The sequence below is a fragment of the Pimephales promelas genome, chromosome 7 (genome assembly GCF_988280905.1).
Source record: "Pimephales promelas chromosome 7, fPimPro1.hap1.1, whole genome shotgun sequence".
Lineage (NCBI taxonomy): Eukaryota > Metazoa > Chordata > Actinopteri > Cypriniformes > Leuciscidae > Pimephales > Pimephales promelas.
Window position 1 is genome coordinate 26,238,430 of NC_142775.1, and position 18,841 is coordinate 26,257,270.

The window sequence follows — 18,841 nt, forward strand, 5'->3', positions numbered from 1 at the left end:
AATAAGATGCCTATAAGGTGTAAGGGGGATTCTTAGTCCCCTGTTTCACATAAGTGTGTCTACCTAAGCATCACCATAAATTGTATGCTTAATGTATTCATATTCTTTTCGGTGGTGGTGGTGGTGGGGGGGGGGGGGGGGGGGGGGGTTAGATGTACAACTCTGGGAGTGTGCATGGTGAGATAGATAGATAGATAGATAGATAGATAGATAGATAGATAGATAGATAGATAGATAGATAGATAGATAGATAGATAGATAGATAGATAGATAGATAGATAGATAGAAAATATTTTTGCTTGGTTTATTTGTACTCCCAGGGGAATTTTATGCTTCAGCTTCTCGGTGACTGTTTCCCTCCTCCCTTCTTGCTTATGCAGGAGTGTCTGAACGAGCATCTTCCTTCGTTGATCGCCGTCATAGGGCTCTGACGCGATGTTTAGGTGAGAACGCCGAGAACAACGTCTGTACATCAGCCTCCGCCCTTCGCGTGCTTCCACACAACCGACCGTGCCTCTGATGCGTGACCTGTTGACGATCGTGCGGTGCGCAGTGCTGCGCTTCTGGAGCTACCAAAATGCACAATTAAACAATCGACCTCAACATGCCTACCACTTATGGAAGTAAGGGAAAACTTGCAGGTGTTTGTTTCATGCTTCAGCACGCATCACAGGTTTGTTTCAAATTAAACTATGCTTTTAGTTATTTTGTTTTCAGGTAGAAAAACAAAAACATGACTAGCCAATTTAATGAAGAAATTTTGGTAGAATTTTTGATTTATATTGAATGCGGTTTATATTAGTATTATTATAATTATTATTAGTATTAATCTGTAGAAAACATGATATAGTCTCGCGAAACCTTTTTTTCCTTCGCCAAACGTCAACTAACTTTAAACTTTTATAACAAAACAAAGCCCTTGTTGTGTTGTATATGTTATATGTGAATATAGCCTAGGTAACGTTAAGTGGTGTGAATAATGGCTGTGTTTATGTCTGTCAATGTTTCGCCCGATGCTCCTCAGGAGTAGCCGCGTACTGTTACTATGGTTACCTCCTCAGATGGACACGATTTTTCATCGCGAGCTTCTTTTTAACGTTTGGTAAAAAAAAAAAAAAAAAAAAAAAAGGCGACCTGTTTAACTTTTGTGGTCGTACAGGCTAAATGTTTTATATTTAAGTTAGGTGTAGTGCTTAATAAGGAACAATGAAAAAAACATTTGAAGAATCTTGCGCTGTCATGTCTCTAGCCTGAAATTACACAGACATAACTTCTGAGATGTGATGCTCTATGGTTTTGTCAGTTGAACTGTTTTCCGGTGTGAATACCTTTGAGCGCATCTTGGTGTTTTCGGTTTTGCTGTGTGGGGAGCTCCGCGTTGATTAGGTGGTACAAAACATTCAAATTCAAAATTTAAAAAACTACTTCCTCTTCTGTCACGAGTCTGGAGAGCTTCACTCTGCCTATCAAGGCAATCATCACCTGCCTCTCCTCTTGTTACATCATGTTTATCTCTTCGCCTTATATCTCAGTTTGGACTTCTCCACAGAGACCCGGTGGCATCGAGGGGATTTTGCCTTCTGTCTGACTAGAAATTGTACTAATATTTAGGCTATTGACGGAGATGTGAGAATAGTAACGTTAGTTAAAAAACAAACATCCTGGGAGAAGAGAGTCGAAGATCAGTCTGAGCAGAGGGCGCAAAGAAGACCAGTAGCATACTAAGTGAGTAAGGTTAAATACACTGTTAAGCTGCTGAACTTTGGGAATGTCTCTCTCTTACGCAGGCACACTCATTCACTGCTGCACTTATCATTATGCAAACACACGGGCTTCACAGATGACTCATTCACAGTCATTCTGAGAGTAATGAAACAGGTGCCGTGGAGAAGGCTTATAATAAAGCAAAAAGTAAGGGATCATCAAAATATACATAACAATTTCCTACAGCTGTGTGTGACTCAGCCCCTACACTGAGAGCTTTTGAGGACACTTCAGTTCAGACAAGTGCATGTGCGCAGCAGGCAACCGCAATGGCAATTGCCTGCAGATATGCAGATGTCAGCTGTGCAGCATTTATTCAGCAGCAATTTATGAGTAATAATTAATCACAAATTAATTATTAATTTGCGGGGGGGGGGGGGGGGGGGGGGGTTGTCCAACGTTCTAAGGTGTGCAATTATCCTCAGGGAAACACATGGCTAAAGTAGTTCCATGCAAGTCTTGACCACATATCATTTCGCCAAATGATTTCAGTTATTTCAAAGGTTTTTACTGCCTATAACAGCAAAAGAGCCAAACCTACAATAACACTGACCAAGCAAATACATATAGTAACCAATAGGATAGAAATAACTCTGTAGGAATAATTATTTCTATGTTTTGTGCCTGAAAATTGGACTTTGGACAGCTCGTAGGCTACTCTATCCTGCTCTCTCACTTAAACTCGCGCACATACAGTGTGGATACAAACTTGCACAGAAACGTGTTGTCAGCGCTGCTCTAATGATTTTATTTGTAAAATAGTTTTACAACATAAAAGCTACATGGCATTTCTCACTAGCAATGTTATAACGGCTCTGTTGTTGCAGCTGATAAACTTACAGTTGCGTTATTAGTAGAGACGCTGCTGCTGAACACTGTTGAGAGACACACAGACTCGGGTAATTCATCCATGCTTGATTCTCTCTCTCTCTCTCTCTCTCTCTCTCTCTCTCTCTCTCTCTCTCTCTCTCTCTCTCTCTCTCTCTCTCTCTCTCTCTCTCTCTCTCTCTTTCTCTCTAACTGCATTAATAACGGCATTAGACTGCTATCAGTGGCTCGAGTCTCCTCTAAAATTACGTTTTAGAATTAGCAACGGAGGTTTGGGATCATATAAATCCTACACCCAAGAACATTTTAAGGACAAAGACCTGACAAATGTCTTGAAATAAAACATCTGAACATTTTTTTAGGTGTGGTAATAATTAACTAAAATAATGCACACCCGAGGTGTAACATTAGATGTACATTAGCATGGGAACTTCATATGGTGATCTAAAAAAGGTTGGTGGCATCTTGGTAAGTTGAGTGTAATTCAGCTGAATTGTCTGTCTACAAAAATATTTGCAGTTTATCTCTTGTTTGGCATACTAAATGACACCGCTTGATCATTTACTGAATTAGTAAGAGTATTATTGCATTACTATAATTTTTAGGTTCAAGTAATTTAGGTACTATCAAAATGAACAATAATAATGCATCTGTGTTATTTTGTTTTTTTTTTGGAGGGAAAATACTTGTGCAGATTGTACAGATTCATATCTGTGATTCAAGTCAGTTCTTCTGATTGTGATGAAAACATACAGTTATGTATATTACAATTAAATTATACTCAAGAAATCTTATGTTTCTTATATATCTTGTATTTATATGTGTTTGTTTGTTAACCAGGTTTCCATTGAGAGAAAGAGTACATACACTTTGAGGCTACATGCATGTTTTCTTATTGATGTCTCATGATCAATTATTAAGTCTATTGCTGTTTGTGTGTCCACTTCACCCTTTCCCTCAGTTTTTGCATGTGTTGAAATTTTGTTAAATGTAAATGAGGACTTCAGTATCAATGTTTCGATAAGCAATCGCCCTGCATTTGTGCATTGTGCTAAACTTTATGTGTGTAATTATCTCAGTAGTCAGTGTAGTGCTGCATTTCTCACGTTGTTCTGTTACCATTAGTCTCAATTCTGTGTTGGTGAACGAGCACATGATGTGCAAGTCTTCCCAGGACTGGTGTTGTGGTCATAGGTATTTTTAGAAAGAGCACAACAGGTGTCTTTGCAAGCATGAGTGTATGTGCTTAAGCCTGTTGTCAGTTTTGTCCTACTGTTTCAGCTGTAAAAATGTCAAATTCATAGTCTGCTGTGATTAAATATTCCACAACAGAAAATGGCCAATAACATGGGAGTTCCTGAAATAATATAAATCATGTGGTCTTAATGTGGTTGCACCCATGAGCCATCCCAGCTCCATGTAAAACCAGCTTTTATTAAGCTGCTGATTTAATCAAACTTTAATCCAATTGATTGTATTATTTTAAATATCTCTAAAAAGGGCTATTCATTTATGCGTGATATTTTAATGAAGGAAAAAATCAATGTGAAAAGGGGGTGAGTTGTTTTATTACAAATGTGCTGTACTGGTGGTTCTGGTTGTTTTAAAGCTTTTAAATAGACATGCGAAGAGAGAGAGAGAGAGAGCAGTTTCAGGTTCACCTGGGAAGCCTTGTTGTTGGCGGAGAGACGAGTCCTTAGTGACTGATGGTGGCGAGAGAGATCATGAAGCAGGTGAAGGAGTGGAGAGGTGGAAGAGTTGTGCTCTGGAGGGAGGAGTGTGTTTTTGAAATATTGCTACAGGCCAGGAGGAACTATTGATGTGTATAATGTATGTTTTCTAAAAATATCCTCTTGTTCAGTTGAATATTTACAATATGATGATGTTCTACAGTGAAGACCTGGTGGAGTTTATCCTAATAGTTTGAAAGTGAAATACCATTGTTGTTTCTTGTGACTTGAAATGTGCTGCACTTTACCTGTTTAAAGGAGCTTGACTGATGTTGATGTTGTCAAGTTGTGTTTGTTTTGATGCATCACCCTTCACCGATCTAATCACGGACTTAGTAGTGTTGCGGCGTTCGGGTTGACAGCTCTTATTACCACAGCTGCAGATACAAACGTGTCGGAATCAGATAAAAAAAATTCTAATGTTGCGAACCCCCCAAAAAATCGATATGAATCTGAAATACTTTGTTACAAAGTCCGAAATAAATAATTAACAGAAAAAAACGAACTGTGTAGGACTCGTCACTTGCAATTGGAAGCTTCTTGTAGCAGCCTACATTCCTGCTGGAACCTGCAGCATATCTGGCAACCTCGAGTCATGGGGGAAGGCGGGGATACACCCTAATATGAAAGTGATTGCAGTACCAGTTTTGGCCACAATCTTGCATACAGCTCCTTTAGCACTTGTGGATAAATGGATAGTTCACCTAAAAATCATTTACTCACCCTCAAGTTGTTTCAAACCTGCATGAGTTTCTTTCTTCTGCCAAACACAAAAGAAAATATTTTGAAAAATGTTGGAAACCAAACAGTTGATGGACCATACTATGGAAGTAAGTGGCAGTCCTCAGTCTCTGATTAATGCATTTATATGCCAATATAATTAATGCCGAAATGAATCTGCGCCAATAAGGTGGTACAAAATGACTAAGGTGGTCCAAAAGCCATAGCGATTTGGAAGTAAACAGAGTAAGTGGCTAAATTTTTAAAGGGATACTCCAGTATATAAAAAAAAAAATACTATGGAATTCAATGGTGCCAAAGTTCCAATCAAAGATGCACCTTATAAGTAAAAAAATATAATAATCCTGAAACTTCCAACCTTCCACTTTCCAAACTTTTAAGTCATTTTGACTTCTCATCTCTCCATAGGACATGACCCAGTCCTGGCCTTACCAGCAGCCCACAGGGGAAGGGAGCAATTTGCTGTACTCACACTCAAAGGTACACACATGGTTTATTACAGACTGCAGGAAAGTGTGATCAATTCACCAAAGGCACAACCTCTGCTCTGTCTCTGTAGATGTATCTCTTTTTTTCTCCTCATTAAATTCCCTGCAGGGTATTACACTTCCATTGTTTATTTGCACACTCATAAACTCATAAATTTGTGTTGTTTTAGCACCAGAGTCACTAGAGCAATTATGCAAATCAGCTAACAATGCTCCTAGCACAATGCAGGCCAGTTCTAGGGACTGTACAGCTTCTCTTCACCTCTACAACCCAGAGTCGACTTGTTTATAATGCCAAAAGTGCACCTGAACATAACAACACCTGGTTAAACTGGAATTCGAATATTGAATAAGGTACAGGGTTTGGCGAATGTTTCTTAGAGTTTAGTAACTGTTCAGTGAATTCACCCCTCTGTTTCTTGACAAGATGCTAGATTTGTAGGCTATGTGTTGATTTGACTAATTATTTTTTTTTTCTGTTTATCTGTCTCAGGAGGGAAAACTGCCCAGTTCACGACACAGACATGGTAAACATGCTACATTGATGTGCAAAATGCTCTATTTTAGATATGTCTTTTTTATTGATATTAGGGATGCACCGATATTATTATTGGATTTATACCGATAAGCTTTTTTCATGTTAACAGCTAAACGATAACTGTTAATTGACTGGTAATAAAATGATTTATTATTTTGTGTAAACAAAAAATACTAAAAACTAAATTCAATCATTTTGAATGCTAAAAGTGGATTTACAACACAATATCACAACACAATAAAAATGGATGTTTTTTGGGATTAACTAAAGATTACATTTTAACAATGGTAAATTATTAGTGTTTTGAAGATTAACTTTTTATGAGACGACGTAAAAATAGGGGAAATGTACACTGCCATTTAAATGTTTGGGATTGGTAGGATTTTTTATGTTTTTAAAATCATTTTGAAAGAAGTCTCTTATGCTCATCAAGCTACATTTGTTTGATGAAGAAAAAACAGTAATATTGGGAAATATTACAATTTAAAATGACCCGTTTCTATTGTAATACATTTTAAAATGTAATCTATTCCTGTGATGGCAAAGCTGAATTTTCAGCATCATTACTCCAGTCTTCAGTGTCACATGATCCTTCAGAAATCAATCTAATATGATGATTTGCTGCTCAAGAAACATTTATTATTCGTGTTGAAAACAGTTTGTTTGCAGCTTAATGTTTTAATATGATAAAAAAAAAAATCAGGATTGTTTTATGAGTATAAAGCTCAAAAGAACAGCATTTATTTTAAATACAAATTTATAATAAATACATTTATAATAAATGTGTAACTTTATAAATGTCACTTTTGATCAATTTGTGTCCTTGTTGAATGAAACTAACTTCACTTTTTTTTTATCTTATTTACCCCAAAATTTAAATAATAATGTACATTCAAAGTTAAATGTCCAATATTAACAAATATTTATGCAATATCGATTAATCAAACCGATATGGTACCAATATATTGTGCATTCCTTATGTGTATATGTGCAATAAGACATTTGCTTATCATTAACTGCTTCATACATTGTTCATACATGGTTCACAGCTACATGTACTAATATAGTAGTGTTTTTAAATTCTGCTCCATAACGCTGATGTATTTCTCTCCCTGTGGCTCTCTCAGTGAGGGATGGTGTCTCTATGAGGATGCCCTCACGTCCACTCGTGGCCCCTCATAAATCGTAAGTGCAGTGCACAGCACCCGATTTGTCCTATGGTAACCAAGCACCAGGTTGTGCCTGAACTGCTTCCTTTGAACTTTATTACATAATAAACCATTGACTTTACCAAATTCAGTGTTGAATGTCTGTACATATTAGCATGTAAAAAATGTTTTGGGCTTCCTGGAATTTAACTACTTTGGACCAACTGCTGTTTAAAACCAGTGTCATGTGGAGTGTTAGGCCAGTGTAATATCTCTGCTGTCTTTAACCACCATACCAACGTAACTGACCTCATAAACTTTACTGAGTTAGTATCTAATTACAGAGCAGGTTAACACAGTCGGAGAGAGCCCTGAAGCAAACTACCATCAATTAATATCACTGTTCAACATTAGAGTGCAGTGTTTATGACTACTTTCTTTAAAACTTGTAATGTGATACAATCTCATATGGTTAAACTGTTCAAGGCAAACTCACACATTTAGCACACACACAGATGTTCTACAGATTGGCAGAATGAATAAGTCTCTCTGTCAAGTGAGTGTGACATTCTCTCATGTTCGACTCTCCCTTTCCCGTCCCAGCATGCTCGCTGATGACCTGAAACTCAGCAGTGACGAAGATGACAAGGACGAGGTAGGGCGTCTATTAAGATTGTTCAAGGAATCGGCTTAAAAATGAGATAACATTTATTATTCTCATTATTGCACTGCTAGTGGTAACTGTTAGCTTTGAACACAGTCTAGCTCATTTGTTCATTCATCACGAAATGCATTCACACACAGTGAGCACTGGATCAATACTAACATTGCCATTGACATCTGTGGAGTGCTCAATAAGGCAAAGTCCTCTTTTTTATTTTAAAAGTATTTGGCTAATTCTATAATAAGCTTTTATGTTTATATTAACATACTACTTATTATTATTATTACTATTTATTATAAAAAAAATATTTCTTATTCATTTTCTTAATGATTTTGAAAAAAGTCTCATGCTTGCTTTATGGCTGCATTTGTATGATCAAAAACATATTACAATTTTAAATAACTCTTTTCTATTTTAATACATTTTAAAATGTAAAATATTCCTGTGATGGCAATGCTGAATTTTCAGCATCATTACTCCTGTCTTCAATATGACATGATCCTTCAGAAATCATTCTAATATGCTGATTTGCTGCTCAAGAAACATTTCTTATTATCAATGCTGAATGCAGTGCTACACTATATAGCTTCTCCTCCCTCACATTCACTCCAATAGGCTTTATGTCGAATGTCACATGAACAACAGGTAAACAGGTCTCATTATATCCGAAAGTTTTAACAGCAGTATGAATGAACAGCTATATGTATGCACTTTTAAGGAAATCAGCTAAACTTGCAGTTATTTTAATTGTTGGCTCTTTATTCAATTTTAATATCCGAATGCTAGTGAGAAGAAGAAAAATAAAAGCTTTTAGATCTTTTAGACATTGGTTATGCTCATCTTTGGTAGCTCCTTTGACGACATCTTCATTAAAACAGCTTTATATTTAACTGAGCACATACAGTACAAAGGACCTGAACCGGAAGTGATGCTTACAGAAAATGGAAGTTTGTTGCGCATAACCCCCAAACAAGTTATTTTAAACAAATTATGGCCTCATGTCATGTTACACAAATTGTTAGGAAGCAACCTGCTTGCCTCCTTGAGAAAAATGCTTGACTCAGTTGACTTTTAGCCTACAACACCAGCTCCTTATGTGAGTGTATCTCATTCTCTGTCTCTACCCGGGACTACAGGTTTATGAGTCATAACAGTCTATTATGAGTCATAAGATACACCAGACTCTTGACCTTTCTGGCATTACTGCAGGACTGTGGCATTTGCTTTGGTCAAGATGCTAGTAGTGACCATGAATTTGAAGATTCCTAGCTAAAAAGCTCTCTCGTTTATTCTTAACTGTTAAACAGGGAAGTGAGCAAACAACTTCCTGGGCCGATAATGACCGGTAAGTGTGTGCTTGTGATGTTTTGTCTGCTTTATGTGTTTGTAGCTGTACCAAGTCTCATTATGTGCCCGTGTTTATCTCTGTATGTGTTAGTATGTGTGTATTACATATTGAAGAGGTCAGAATATGTGGAATGTGACAGCTGTACGATAGACCAGCCTCTGTTTCTTTTGGCCTTTCAATATGTTCAACCTCCAAATATACACACCACTTGTAGGACAAGCATTTTGGCAGGGTTTAGTCTGCATACTTTTTGGGAATTTGGAATTTCACTGAACTTGATTTTCAAGCTTGTTGTACGTAAATGCATCTGAGTGTGTGGCCTAATAAATGTGCGTGCACTTCTCAATCCCCATCCATTGTGTGCATGTATTGACTGACAGCTTGTCAGGCCAGCAGCAGCACCGCACACACACACATGTTGGAAGGGTGAGACATTCTAGCTCAGGGTCTTCAGGATCAAACCTCTCCAGTGAGTGGGAAAGCAGCAGCCAACGATCACGTAGCCCAAGCCCAGGAACGCCCGCCCGGTGCGGGACACCGACCCAACAGCGGACCCTAAACTGCAGCACAGAGGTACACTAACACATTTTTTTGGCATGCAATCTACTATTTTTCAGTGCCTCACTCTCTCAGTTTTCCAGTTGTTTTTAGCAGATGAGGTAGAAAGGGATGGTGGGGGTTGGAGAGAGGAATGTGGAGGGGCGGCCACTGAGACTTTAGAATCTGGGTGTCATGTCAACATGTGGCGCCCCAGATGACTAACTAGATATGAAGTTTTACATGTCACCCTTGATTTCATCACATAAAGCAGAACTTAAAGGGATAGTTTACCCCAAAAAAGCAAAGAAAATTCTGTCATGTCATTACTCACCCTCATGGCGTTCCGAACCTGCATGACTGTACAAAACAACAATGGACCCCACTGACTTTCATTATGTGGGAAAACAAACAAACAAAAAACACTTTAAAAAAAATTATTCTTTTCTGTTCCACAGAAGAATTAAAGTTTACAACAACATGTGGGTGAGTAATTAATGTCAGAATATTTATTTTTTGTGTAAATTTTCCCTTTAAAACAGCACAAGTGAGAAAATCCTAAGCTTATAACTGCTACATTTGAAAAAAAAAAAAAATTATGTGGTCTTAATTTTTTTAGTCAGAAAGAGGGATTAAATACTCCAGTAGCATAGGGCTACACCACCATATGAATGAAGGTGTCTGTGTGACACAGCTGGCTCTATTACTGAACATGCCATCTATTTGGAACCTGTGGAGAAGGGAGGAGGGAACACCATGTGTTTTTCATCTACGTGTAGTCATGTACTGTCTCTGAGGAGGACGGCTTGGAAACGCCACACGGTTCCAGGTAGAGGGGGTTGAGGGGAGGGGCAGTGGGAAAAGGGCACAAGAGATGCAGTGTCTTTGCTGGAAAGAGAGAGAGAGAGAGAGAGAGGGGAAGGGGGAATGTTTGAGTGGAGGAGTAAAAGTTTAAATTAACTCTGGTCAGCTACTGGAGGCAAGAAGAGAAAGCACAGTCTACCCTGGAGCTTAAGTGTGCTATCAAGTGAGTATTTGCTTAGTTTTGTGGCATTAGTTCAAATGTTTTGTAAAGTCAATAGTTTACTCACTTTATTACTCTATAGTGGTATTCTGTTGTCATAGAGTATTTTTATTTTAAAGCAGCTTTTTTTTCTTCAGCCTTCTGCATTGTAATTAGTGTAAGTAGTGAACTGAACAGGCATTGTTATAGTGTGAATATAGGGTGAAATTGAAAGAAAGGTTTTTTTAGTGTTTAAGGAATCTCCACAATGTTTCTGCCCTCTTTCTCTTTCTCGCTGACCCTCTCACCCCCTGTTTTTCTTTTTCTCTCTCTCCCACCGACACCGGCTTGTTTAGTTTACATAAATACTCATGTTTCATATGCATTTATTCTAATCATTTCCGATTGCCTTTTTTTTTTTGTCTGCTACATACATCAATTTCTCATTGTTAAAGAGGTTCTGAAATATAGTTACGTTTATACTGTTGTCAACCTCAGTGGTCAAGAGTTTGTGGTAAAGAGTGGATGCACTTATAATCATAATTTGTAATCTAGGTTATTCTACTTATATTGTCACATTGTTTGATCAGATTCATATTTAGGGTAATATTTACAATACAAAATATTTTTTGTCATGTCTTGATATTTATTTTATTTAACTCATGTCATTTCTTTGTCCTGTCCAGACAGAGAGTCCACCATCCACACAGTGGCAACTGGACAGGTGGCTTGAGAAAGTTCCTAAAAATCATCAGTCAATTGACCACGACCCAGGAGGGGGACAGCGACAGAGTGCAAAATCTGACTGTGGCCGAGGACCATCACCTGGAAGATACTGGGGTAGAGATTCTGAGTCAAATTATAGTCCTTGTGAAAGTCCGGTCCCAAGTCCAAAATTTGACTACAGCCCCAGAAACAGTCCTCGTCCCAGCCCAGAATACAGTCCATGCCCCAGTCCAGGAATTAGCCTTGTGCCAAGCCCAGTGCCAAGTGTGTGCTCAAGTCCAGGAGACAGCCTCCGAGGGAGTCGAAGTCCAAGCCCTTTATTTCCGCACCCTCCCAGATGCCCCAGTCCAAATTTCTCATCCACCACAGTACTTATCCAAGGTACATATCCTCAAGTACAATCACATCAACAGGAAAGTCCCAGGGATATTGCACATCCAACAGTTGCCTCAAATCCAACACATCGTCCCAAAGTCAGGTCATGGGTGCCTCCAGACCATAGCTCCAACCAGAGAAAGGAAATTAGACCCAAAGACTCTCAATCCACAGACTCTCAATCCAGAGACTCTCGATCCAAAGACTCTCGATCCAAAGACTCTAGACCTGGTGCTCCCCAACAACCCCATCATTCCAAACACAGCTTAACAGAAAAGTCACACAAGCCTGAATCCAAAAACTCTGAATCCACAAGCAAGCAAAGGTTTAACTCGCCTTCAAACTCAATTACAAAGCATTCATTGAAGAAAAGACCACACATTAGCCCAAAACCCAAAGCCAGGCACTCATCTACAACTGACCATAGTATTGAACATAATCACAGAAACAATGAACCTACAGGAGCATCAAACCAGAGTTCAACCTCCAAATCGGGCCATTCATCTTATTTCAATACTTTAAAGAGGTCAGACTGTGGTCCTTCATCAAAGTCCAGGGACTCGGCCCAAATCGAAGTCAACAATCAATCTAGTCACAGCTCTAAGACTAAATCTTTACCAGATACCAAGCAAACCAGATCTAAACAAACTACCCAACTGCGTTCCAGCCCAAAGCCCAGGGTCAAACTAGGAGATACCCCAGTGCCCAGAACTGGGCACTCCCAAAAAAAGCCAAAGCCTAAAGAGAGAGAGAGGGAAGTGGACAGCCGAGGTAAGGCCCAGGGAGTGACCCTGGTGCCAACTGGCAAGGAGCAGAGACAAAGAATACTGGCGGAAGAGCAGGTAATAAGGCGCCGCTGGGTTTGGAGTTCTGAGGAAGAGGAAGACGAGGAAGATAGGAGAACTGAAGAAGGGGAAAGAGAAAGGAAACGGACAAAGAGGAGGGAGCAGAAAGCTGAATGGGAGGCGGTGCAGCCCAAGCAAAGACCTCATACCAACAGCCAGCATCACGCTCAACAGGGATGCAACGGACTTAACCTTGAGGAGCAGAGGAGGAAGAAGAGAAGGTGGAGCAACGACGACATTTCCTCACATCCTCATGTGATAGACTCTAGCCCTTCTCCTCCACTCTCTCCGCCTTCGCCTACTCCTGTCGTCAAGCCCACTCGTCCATCATCTTCCTCTTCCTCATCATCCTCATCGTCTTCCTCTGAATCAGACTCTGAATCCAGTCCACCCCGGAACGTTACCAAAGTCCCTGCAGATTCAACATCAACCCAAACAACAGTTTTAAAGAGGAGGCATGACAAACAGGGTTCAGGAACTGGTGCTCACCCCCACGGCTCGAGCCTAAGCACCCCTGAGACAGATACACAAGTCCGGGGCAGACACAAACTCTACACACTGGTTCCTTTCGGACGATCTGAGAAGTCCCCCACCGTCCCACATCGAGGCCTGAAAAAACTTGTTGTGAGGATAAACCTCTCGCTTCTGGGTAGAGTCCCTAGTGCAGATGAGATTACTAAGAGACAGTCCTCATCCTTATCTTTGTCATTGGGAAAGGCAAAAGAAAAGACATCAATGAAGCAGCTGCACCACTCTGACCAACTGCCTGGAGATGGCAGAAGCAAAAGAAAAGTGAGGAAGAAAAAAAACATTTTTACATTTAATTAATTCAAACAATTCAGCAATTTTTAAATTCATGTTCTGTTGAATATGCGAGGTGTCTTCTTGCATACATGTAAGATTTTGCGTATTTTGCCGTATGCCGTAGGCTGAGAATGGAGAAGCTCAAAGAGAAAATAAGAGAAATCACTCTCGTGCGGATAGACTTCCAACGTCAGTCCATAATGAGACAGAGGAAACCTGTGCTGACAACAAACAAAACGGGTATATTTAGACCTAATAACTTTATTTGAACTTTTTCCTTTTATTCATCAGTCCTTTGTCTTTGCAGATACAGTTTAGGTCAAACTTATTAAGAAGAAATTTGATTTTTTTTTCCAGTGTTGTTTTTGTTGATTCAGAAATTTAGAACATACCTGTATGTGCTGCATATTAGTATACTGGGATTTCAACAAACAATTACACATTGAAGGACATTATGAAAACCCCCGTAACAAAATAAAAACATATGAAAAAGTTTTTCACTTTCAAAAAAACTTTTGCTGATAATTTACTCACCCCCATGTCATCCAAGATATCCATGTCATTCTTTCTTCAATCGAAAACAAATTTTCAGCATTTTTCTCCATGTAATGCACTTTACTGGTAACCAAACAGTTCAAAGGCCAAAAGACAATTTCAGTGCAAACTGCAAACTGTTCAAAGGGCTTTAAACGATTCCTGACATGAATAAGGGTCTTATCAAGCGAAATGATCGCTCATTTAAAAAAAAAAAAAAAGTTTAAGTTCTACAAGCTCAATGTTTTGCAGTTTGCACTGAAACTGTCTTTTGGACCTTGAACCGTTTGGTTACCAGTAAAGTGCATTATATGGAGAACAATCCTGGAATGTTTTCATCAAAAACCTTAATTTCTTTTCGACTGAAGAAAGAATGACATGGACATCTTGGATGACATGGGGGTGAGTAAATTATCAGCATTTTTTTTTTTATTATTATTATTATTATTTATTTTTTTAAGTGAACTACTCCTTTAAATTCATTGCTATTATTCTTGCCAACTGGGAAAAATTGGTGTAATATTATCTTTACTCTATAGCTCATGGTTTTTTGATGACATCCTTTTTATTGCTGTATATGCAGATGCCAGGACGATTACTTTTACTCCAAAAGGCCAGTGTCCCCATTGTCTCCTCCATCTGACATATTAGAGCTCTCAAAGCCCTCTGTGAAAGCTCAGCATGCAGAGAAGTACCACACACCTCCAGAAAAAAATGATTCAACAGCACAGAAAACACAGGTTCTTAAAATAACACTAACACAACACAATCTTTCTTTTCCACAAAAAAATCTCACAGCTTGATTTCAAAGTAGAACATTTTAAAGTTTCACAAATAACGTTTAACTCATTATTTATTTCTTTAAAAGAACTGATGTTTTAAAGAACCCAGAATCAAGGACTCTAATCTGAAAACGTATTATACACTAAATGAAACAGGACCTTTGTCTCAACAGGTCCAGAAGATGCAGCCCAAGGTAGAGGTGGAGTGCGTAGGGGTGTCAGGACACCTACAACCTCTCTCTGGATCTCGGGTTCCTCCCCTAAACCTTCCTCTTCACTACAGAGGAACGGTACCTATCAGTGATGTGTAAGTTCATGTCTGTTAATGCTTCTGTTTCATTTAACAATTCTGCACCATATGAGGTGAAAAGCTTCCCATAGTTCTCACCTAATCTTTCTTTTCTTCCCCTCGTGTTAGCTCTCATCATGCTGAGTACTACATGCATGAGGCCAAGAGGTTGAAACATCGAGCGGACGCAATGGTATGACAGCATTGTGAACATGCATTGCCACTAAACAAGACTCTTATGGGCTTTTCACACTGCGCATAACCCCCGTTATAGTTGTTTTAAACCCCTCTTTTGACCCTCAGTAAAGGAACATTTCACACATTTCAAATTTAGAATGGGGTTTTACCTGGGGTTATGAAACCCTGCACTTTAGCAGGGTTTGCACTTTTTTTGCAGTGTTAAACCTGTATTTCAGTGCCAAACGTCAACAGTGTGAAATGACGCAGTGACAGAATGTTATCAATGAGACAGATATTGCAAATATGCAAATAAGGATGTTAATCCTCCAGGGTATAGGAAGTGTTTTTCTAAATAGCTGGGGTCTCAAGGATTGTAGTACGTGTAGACCAAAACAAGGATGAGAATCCCTGGCTTATGTGTGTACCCTCTATATCAGATTCATCCACTGCTTTGATTACCCTTTTGCCTCTCTATCATTGTTTCCAGGTGGATAAGTTAGGAAAAGCTGTGAATTATGTGGATGCTGCTTTGTCCTTCATGGAGTGTGGTAAAGCCATGGAAGAGGGACCACTGGAGTCCAAGTCTCCCTACACCATGTATGCTGAAACCGTGGAGCTCATAAGGTGTTTAAGTGTTTCTCTTTCACCCTGTCTATTGATTTTTTTTTTCTTCTGCATTATTTCAGTCCTTGTGGACTGTAGTTTACCTGCTACATCAGCTGTGGATGAGATTTAGTGCTGTGACAGATCAACAAGCCACAAAAAATGCAAACTATATTTGGTAATGTCAATGGACATTAATAAGATTGATGCCAAAATAGAAAGGGCAAGAAAAGGCCCTATGTATGTCAGAAGCTTTGTATTGATGTAGCATGTTCTCTGTGTTGATTAGATATGCTATGAGACTTAAGAGTCATGCAGGCCCTGGAGCCAGCCAAGAAGACAAACAGCTGGCTGTACTGTGGTAAATACAACACTACAAAGATCTGCAACTATCTGTATTGACTGAATCTTGATCACGCTTAAGTCTGTTTACAAAACACACATTTTGTGTTGTAGTTTCCGCTGTCTTGCTCTTCTTTATTGGCAAATGTTCAGACTTAAAAAGGACCACGCTCTGAAATACTCCAAAGTCCTGCTTGACTATTTCAAGGTAGGCCATTATCAATTATCATGCATCAAGTTTGTTAAAACAACTAAGTTGTCCTGTTGAAAGATTTACCAATACTTGTAACTGTCTATGCTTGTATTAGAGTTCTCCAAAAGGACCTCACAAACCCCTTTGGAACGACGCAGGAAAGTAAGCTGGGCCTGTAATTCATATACTCAGCCACTGGAGAAGCCTTTATGTTGTTTTTGAGTGTCAGTACATCTGTATTTGTGCTTCTACAGGGGAACAGTACCTCCTGCCTCTATTTGTTCTGTCAATATAATGGGATCTCACACAGGCAGCTCAGCCAGCAGTGTCATCAGCATTCCCCATCGTATCCACCAGATGGCAGCAAATCACCTCAACATCACCAACAGTGTCCTGTACAGTTATGAGTACTGGGAGGTGGCTGACACCCTGGCCAAGGAAAATAAGGGTGAGTTTTGGTGCAATTGTTTAGGAAAACTGTATGCTTCTCACAGGGGCCCATTTTAATAGCTTAGATTTATTTGTTTGTTTTTTTTCCCCTGTATGTTTATATATTTATTTACCGTTGACAAAGGAGAATTTCAGTAATAATTTAACTTATGGCAATTAAATTATTCTTTCTCATACACACACCAGAATTTTTCAACTATCTGAACACACTGACTGGACCCTTGACTCTGCACAGCAGTATGGCTCATATCGTCCAGTACACCAGGCAAGGGCTGCAGTGGATCCGGATCACTGCTAATCTATCATAATATCATGTAGAGAGACATTCTCAAACTCCACAAATCAGATGTGGAAACAATGTTATAAAGCTAAATTAGCAAACGATTAAAAGTTTCTGCACTCTGTGACCAAGTTTTTTTATATATATATTTTATATGGGGGGGGGGGCTATTAGGCCCAGACCAAATATTGTCTGCCTTAGGTTAAGGATAAGTCATGTGGCATCATGTTATGTGACCTGGACCACAAATCCAGTCAATAGGGGCAATTTCTTAAAATTGAGATGTATACATCATCTGAAATCTGATTAAATAAGTTTGATGTATGGCTTGTAAAGATAGGACAATATTTGGCAGAGATACAGCTTTTTGAAAATCTGGAATCTGAGGGTGCAATTGAGAAAATGGCCTTTAATTAAACTTGTCCATTGATATTTCTCTGATTTTTCACACACACACAAAAAAAAAAAAAATATATATATATATATATATATATATATATATATATTCTTAGCTTTTGCCACAAATACCCATGCTACTTGTGACTGGTTTTGTGGTCCAGGGTCACATATTGTATTTAGAAGCAAACATCCCTATGTTACTTCATTCTACTGAGCATTAAATGTCATAATATCCAAGGATACCGTGTCATGTCATGTCATGTAATCATGTTTTCTTCTTGCAATTAAGACTTGTAGGTCCAATTGAAATAGCCTTGGTCATTCAATTCTTAGCACTTCTTTAAAAATGCTAACCTTACATGAATGTTTTGACAAGGAACCATTGTCTGCTATTTCATCAAATGCTGCTTTTCCAAAATGTGCCACATTTTTAGAGCAAATCTTTCTTTTTCTTTTTTTTCTGTATGTAATTATGATGAAAACTCTTTACTGGATTTTACTGGATTACAATTATTTTTTTATGACAGGGTGTTACATCCATCCAACGTTCATTAAAACTTGTTTTTTAGTTTGTTTGTTTTTCTTCTATTTTTACATGAGCCTTCCATAACTTCAATGCATGCACAAAGTCTTTAAGATCTGCGGTTGTGATTTTTTTTTTTTTTTCATTTTTTTTCATGAAGTTCTTTGTGCAATAAGTCAGAATTTTTTACATGTGTCATGTAAACTTTTGGTGCTGTTTTTCAATAGCCAGCATAAAGTCATGTCGGTCTATGCAAGACTATTTATGGCAATGTGAAATTCTTGTAAAGTTTAAACTGTAAGAATGAAAAATATAATCAGGACTTTTGTAATTAAAGTGTTTTTACTGTAGAGTGTAGTGGTGTTGGTCATACGTTAATGATGATGATGATGAATTGCACACCACAGCAATCCATTAGTGATATTGTGTCATTTAGCGGTCCATAACATGATATCTCTAATGAAAAAGATTCTATTTTGAAAGAACATGCCTGCATACAAAAAAAAAAAAAAAAAAAAAACAGATACTTTGCACATTAAGATTTTATATACTATTTTATCAAAACCCAAGGAAATAAAAACACGACTTTCCTTAGTAACCTTACATATTTAACCTTTCCACATTCAAAAAAAAAAATGTTCAAATGCATTTTTAACTTTAAAAGTCAAATGTGTTAATGTTGTAAAAGTATTGTTCATTGTTAGGTCAAGTTATATAACTATTGTGT

General features: G+C 38.4%; 1 protein-coding gene across 2 annotated transcripts; it reads left to right on the plus strand.

The window, feature by feature from the left end:
* The first annotated feature begins 408 nt into the window (after positions 1 to 408).
* On the plus strand, positions 409 to 18,458 carry aff3 (ALF transcription elongation factor 3). Of its 2 annotated transcripts, none has more exons than XM_039655965.2 (18): positions 409 to 673; positions 5,472 to 5,543; positions 6,045 to 6,078; positions 7,217 to 7,274; positions 7,841 to 7,892; positions 9,209 to 9,246; positions 9,630 to 9,822; positions 11,476 to 13,527; positions 13,664 to 13,779; positions 14,657 to 14,813; positions 15,029 to 15,162; positions 15,274 to 15,337; positions 15,812 to 15,948; positions 16,217 to 16,288; positions 16,384 to 16,477; positions 16,578 to 16,624; positions 16,717 to 16,910; positions 17,099 to 18,458. In XM_039655965.2, the coding sequence occupies exons 1-18, from the start codon at positions 605 to 607 to the stop codon at positions 17,218 to 17,220; spliced, it is 3,705 nt and encodes a 1,234-aa protein (XP_039511899.2). In that variant the 5' UTR covers positions 409 to 604; the 3' UTR covers positions 17,221 to 18,458. The 2 variants fall into 2 exon arrangements, with proteins under 2 accessions (XP_039511899.2, XP_039511901.2); XM_039655967.2 differs by lacking the exon at positions 409 to 673 and adding an exon at positions 1,211 to 1,725.
* The last annotated feature ends 383 nt before the right edge of the window (positions 18,459 to 18,841 follow it).